The sequence below is a fragment of the Mandrillus leucophaeus genome, unplaced genomic scaffold, assembly GCF_000951045.1.
Source record: "Mandrillus leucophaeus isolate KB7577 unplaced genomic scaffold, Mleu.le_1.0 Scaffold53, whole genome shotgun sequence".
Taxonomy (NCBI): domain Eukaryota; kingdom Metazoa; phylum Chordata; class Mammalia; order Primates; family Cercopithecidae; genus Mandrillus; species Mandrillus leucophaeus.
Window position 1 is genome coordinate 474,282 of NW_012105697.1, and position 5,600 is coordinate 479,881.

A 5,600-nucleotide genomic window follows, 5' to 3' on the forward strand; every position below is an offset into this window, starting at 1 on the left:
GGGCCAGTCTGAATGTAAGGGGAGGGCTGTCTGCTCAGCTGTCATCTGAGAAGCCTGGACGGAGGGGGCCACAGGATCCTCTAATGGACGAGCCCCTGCAGGCAGAGGAAACAGCCGTGCAAAGGTCCTGAGGCAGCAGCAAGCTCTTGCAGGAAGGTGGGCGTGAGGCTGCAGTCAAATGGGCAAGGTCAGAGTGAGGAGGAGAGGCCAGAACCACAGGGAGGGAGCCGCCAGACCCTACATGGCCTTAGGGCATCCCTGAGATTCCATCAGGAAAGGGATGTAATCAGATCACCCTGGGAACAGTGAGGAAAATTGACTCCAGGAGGTCAGGGGGACTCAAGGACACCCCCCACCAGTGTCTTTCTCTAGCAGAGCCCACATGATGAAGACCCCCAGACAGTGACACATGCCCGGGTGAAACACTCCAGACCTAGGAGAGAAATGGCCTCCCCTCCCTCCCCACTGTCCGAGGAATTCCTGGACACAAAGGACACACAGGCGGAAGAGGCCAGGCAGATGGACACTCAGGCTGGTCCTTTCCTCTCCAGGCCCCCAGCCCTCCCCTACCCCCACCACATTCCTTCCCTCTCACTCTCCCCCACTGCAGGCTGCTACATCTGAAGCCCCCCAGGATGTGACCTATGCCCAGCTGCAGAGCTTGACCCTCAGACGGGAGGCAACTGAGCCTCCTCCACCCCAGAAACGGGAACCTTCAGTTGAGCCCAGTGTCTACGCCACTCTGGCATCCACTAATCCAGGGAGGACCCAGACCCCACAAACCACGGAGACTCAAGACCCCAGAAGGCATGGAAGTTGCCCCCAGTGGACATCATTGAACCCCAGCCAGCCCAGACCCCTAACACAGACCACTAGAAGATTCTGGGAACTTTGGGCTTCACCTGATTCTGCAAAGATAAATAGTATCCCTGCATTATCAAAATAAAGTAGCAGACTTCTCAGTTCCCAATGAGTTAACTGATAGAAAAACAACAACAACAACAACAACAACAACAAAAAACCAGAAGTCAGAAAATGTTTTAAATTGAATGCTCATGTAAATATTACACATCAAACCAATGACATGGGAAAATGGGAGCTTCTAATGAGGACAAACAAAAACTAAGGAAAAATTAATAAAGTCAAAAGTTTATTCTTGAAAACATTAATGATACATGGAACTTGGCCACAATGAGAAAAATAAGAATAAAAAAAGAGCAGGCACGCTTTTCCATACAGGAACAAAACAGGAGGCAGCACTACAGACCCTACACACAGCTTTACAAAGGTGAAAGAAAACTGAGCAATTCTATGCCGACATAACAGAAAATGCAGATGAGATAGATGAAATATTCAAAATTACAGTTTACTTAATGAACATAAGAATAAATAGAAAAACTGAATCATCCTACATAAATATATATAAAATGCATTGATCCTGTAATAAAAAAAGTTCCCGCAAAGTAAATGCCACTTCAGGAAGATTTGTTGGTGGTTTTTTCAAACTCTTATGCACTCATGAAACACACAGACACACACACACACACACACACACACACACACACAGAAACTTGCATAAATTTTCCCTGAGAATATTTTGTGTATATTTACACAAATACATTTTATCAGACTAGGAACAAGTTGATACCCAAACCTGACAAGGAAACTACAAAATGTTAAAGTCATGGATGATATCTCACCGAAATATAAATCCCTTAACAAATATTAACAAGATTCATGTCTCTATAAAATAGACAATATATCATGACCACACTGGTTTTTTATTATTTTTTAATTTTGTTTATGAAAAGCAAGGGTAGCTTAATTTTCAAAAACTCAATCAATGTAATTCAGTATTTTAACAAAATGAACAAAAAGTTATTATCTCAACAGACAAAGCTTTTGTCTGAGCACCTTTTCATATACCTGCTGACCATTTGTATGTCTTCTTTTGAGAAATGCCTGTTCAGCTCCTTTGCCCGTGTTTCAAGTAGTTTTTGGTTTCTTGCTGTTGCGTTGTTTTAGTTCCTTATATATTTTTAAATATTAACCCTTTATCAGAGATACAGCTTGCAACTATTTTCTCCCATTTCTGAGTTGTCTCTTCATTCTGTTGTTTGCTGTGCAGAAGTTGTTTAGTTAGAAGGCACACCCTTTGTCTACTTTTGCTTTTGTTGCTTGTGTTTTCAGGGCCATATCCAAACAACTTTGCCTAGACCAACGTCTTGAAGCTTTTCTCTCACCCATTTTTGTACATGGGATAATGGTTCAATTTCATTCTTCTTCATATGAATATCCCCAGGATGTGACCTATGCCCAGCTGCACAACTTAACCCTCAAACAGGAAATAATGAAGCCTCTTTCCTCCCAGGAAAGGGAAAGTTCAGCTGAGCTGAGCGTATACGCTGCTGTGGCCATCCACTAGCCCAGGGAGGACCCAGACCTCCACACTCCATGGAGACTAAGTTCTCCCAGGACCGTTTATTCAGAAGGACTGCGCTCTCTTGTTCTTGGAAACTTTGTTGAGCATCAATTCACCATAAATGTGTGTGTTTCGTTCTTTGCTTTCATCCTTGTTGCACTGATCACTGTACCTGTTTCTATGTCAGTTCCATGCTGTCTTCCTTGCTGTGGCTTTGTAGGATATTTGGGGATTCCAAAGTGTGATACCCCCTTTTTCCCTTTGCTCAAGATTGTTTTGGCTATTTGGGGTCCTTTTGTAGTCCCATTCAAATTTTAGGATTGTTTTTCTATGTCTGTGGAAAATGACCTTGGAATTTTGATAGGAATTGCATTGAGTCTGCAGGTATAAACTTTTTTTTAAGTCCCAGGGCACATGTACAGGACAGGCAGGTTTATTACATAGGTAGGCATGTGCCATGGTGGTTTGCTGCACCTATCAACCCATTACCTAGGTATTAAGCCCGACATGCAAAACTCTTTTTCCTAATGCTCTCCCTCCCTTCATCCTCTGCCCTCCCCCCACAGGCCCCAGTGTGTGTTGTTCCCCTCCCTGTGTCCATGTGTTCTTATTGTAATAAGAACATTTTAACAGTGTTAATTCTTGCAGACCATGAACCTAAGCTACCTTCCCATTTATGTGGGTCTTCTTCAATTTCATTCATCAATGTTGTAAAGATTTTAGTACAGAGATATTCAACCTCCTTGGTTAAATTTAATTCTAAGTAATTTTTTAGCTATTATAAGTGCAATTTTTCTTTTGATTTCTTTCTGGATAGTTTGTTTTTAGTGTACAGAGATGCTACCGAGTTTTGCATGTTGATTTTGTATCCTGCTCTACTAAATTCATGGATCAGTTCTAAAAGTTGTTTGGTTGAGTCTTTAGGGATTTTTATATATAAAATCATGGCAGCAAATGGAGACAATGTCACTTTCTATCTGATTTGGGTGCTTTGTGTATTTTTATTGCCTAATTGCTGTGTCTAAGACTTCTATTACTATGCTGAAGAGAAGGGGCGAGAGCATATACTTTTGAGCAAGGATTCTTCCGTCCTCCTCCTTCAGAAAGGACAGGTTCTAACTGCACTCTGGCTGAACTCCTAGGACTTCTCATGCACATGTGTGCTCAGCCCTCAGTCAGCCTCATTGGAAAGGGTCCAACTGAGGAAGGCACCAGGGGTATTTGCTGCTAAGTCCTGGCCACGGGCAATGGATGACACATGATTATTTAAATAAAGATTAGACTTCCTTTCAAAGTTGGAGTGCTAACCCACCCACTGTCCCTAAGGCTTGAGGGCAGGACCATGGAAAGAGGAGGAGGAAGGTTTTGAGAACTAGACAAGGGGCACTGAGGAGGCAGAAATGAATCAAGGGCCGTTTCTAGGGAGATGTGGAGGAGACTGTTAGAAAATAGTAACAAAACAAGGGAAGCCCAAGCAGAGAATTGTTTAGTAGAAAGAACACTCACAACCCAAGGTCAGTGGAGGAGATCTGCTTTCTTCCCCTATTTCCCCGCATTTCTGCACCACACACAGTGATATTGCTGTCACTTTCTCAGTCCTTCAGGCTTGTCAGAACCTAGTGACCCCCTGGAGCTGGTGGTGACAGGTGAGAGGACCCTCAGGGGTCCCAGCCCCAGGCTCTGGCCTCAGGAAGGGGTTTGGCTCTCAGGGGCATCTCCCTCTCACCCCCTAAGCCCAGCTCTGGGGATGATGTGGGAGGTGTGAGCCCATTTAACATGATGCCTCCTTCTCTTCTAGGATTCTAGAGCAAACCTGCCCTCTCAGCTCAGCCCAGCCCTGTCCTGACCTCGGGAGGTAAGGTGACCCCATTATGTCCTTCACGGCTGGGATTTGACAGGTCCATTCTGACTATAGAAGGTGAACACAAGCTATTCTGTCTCCTGGACCCCAAAACACAGTCCAATGGACAGTTCCAAGCCCTGATCCTGGTGGACCCCATGACCTCTAGCCACAGGTGGAGGTTTACCAGTCTGGTTTAGCAGACTTTATCACCTGAGACCAAAAGCTCCAGGAGCCCACTGGATTCTGACCATACCTGGAGATGACCTGGTGAAAGAAGGAGCTTGGAAGGGGACCTGGAAGGAGGAGTCTCGGCTCCTCATACACTCCAGGTGTGCCTAGGGAGCCCTCCCATTTGACCACAGGGCCTTGTCATGGCCCATGGAGAGAGCTTGACCCTCTTGTGTTGCTCTGATGTTGGCTACAAAATATTCTCTCTGTCCAAGAAAAAGATACATCACCTTCTGAGTTGAGTTCTGGCCAGAAGTTCTCCCAGGATGACTTCCCCTTGGGCCCTGTGAGCATCTCCCATGGGGGCCAGTACAGATGCTCAGTGAACACAACCTCTCCTCTAGGGGGTCTGCCCCCAGTGACCCCCTGGACATCCTGATCACAGGTGAGAAGCCCAGCGGGTTCAGTCAGGGACCCAGGCTCTGTACAGGCCCTGCCAGGGGAGCCCAGGTGGTGATGGCTGGGATGAGGGGTGGGGGTCCCAAGGGAGGGAGTGACAGAGACAGAGAGGAGGGATTGGGCAGGGAGAGGGGGACTCAGAGAAAACAGAGACAGGGAGACTGAGGGTCCCAGAGAGAGGCCTGAGGAGGTCTCAGCTCAGAACAAGGTGGTGCAGCTCCTCACCCATCCTTCTTATCTCCAGAACAGATCCACGACAGACATTCCCTCTCGGTGCAACCAGGCCCCATGGTGGCCTCAGGGGAGAACGTGACCCTGCTATGTCAGATGTAAAGGTGGGTGGATGGACACTTTCCTTCCATCTGAGGAGGATGCAGCCTCGTATCTAATATCAAAGTACCACACTCAGCGGTAAAGGCTGAATTCTCTGTGAGTCCTGTGACCTCAGCCCATGCAGGGACCTACAGGTGCTATGCCTCACAGAGCGTTTACCCCAACCTGTTGTTCCCCCAGCGGCCCCCTGGTAATACCGGAGTTACTAAGAAATTATTCTAGGCAGATAGTAAGGGTAATTTTCCAGTAATAAGAAACAATCCCTGAACCACCTTTTTTCTAACAGAAGAGACAGCTTAAATGGCCTGGCCACCAAGCTTTAATGTGCAAATGCCAGTCATTAAAACCTGGGTTCACTCAATATGGTGATTCCCA

General features: G+C 46.3%; 2 protein-coding genes and 1 pseudogene across 2 annotated transcripts in view; all 3 read left to right on the forward strand.

Annotated features, from left to right (window-relative positions):
- The window catches only part of LILRB4 (leukocyte immunoglobulin-like receptor, subfamily B (with TM and ITIM domains), member 4), a 5,886-nt gene extending 4,920 nt beyond the window's left edge, over positions 1 to 966 (forward strand). The window contains exons 13-14 of the mRNA XM_011996909.1: positions 373 to 531; positions 611 to 966. Of these exons, the coding sequence (XP_011852299.1) occupies positions 373 to 531; positions 611 to 946 (495 nt within the window). The 3' untranslated portion in view covers positions 947 to 966. The remainder of the gene's footprint in view (positions 1 to 372; positions 532 to 610) is intronic.
- Positions 1 to 5,600, forward strand: part of LOC105551604 (leukocyte immunoglobulin-like receptor subfamily A member 6) — a 122,587-nt gene that overhangs the window by 86,000 nt on the left and 30,987 nt on the right.
- The window catches only part of LOC105551667, a 2,945-nt pseudogene continuing 1,109 nt past the window's right edge, over positions 3,765 to 5,600 (forward strand).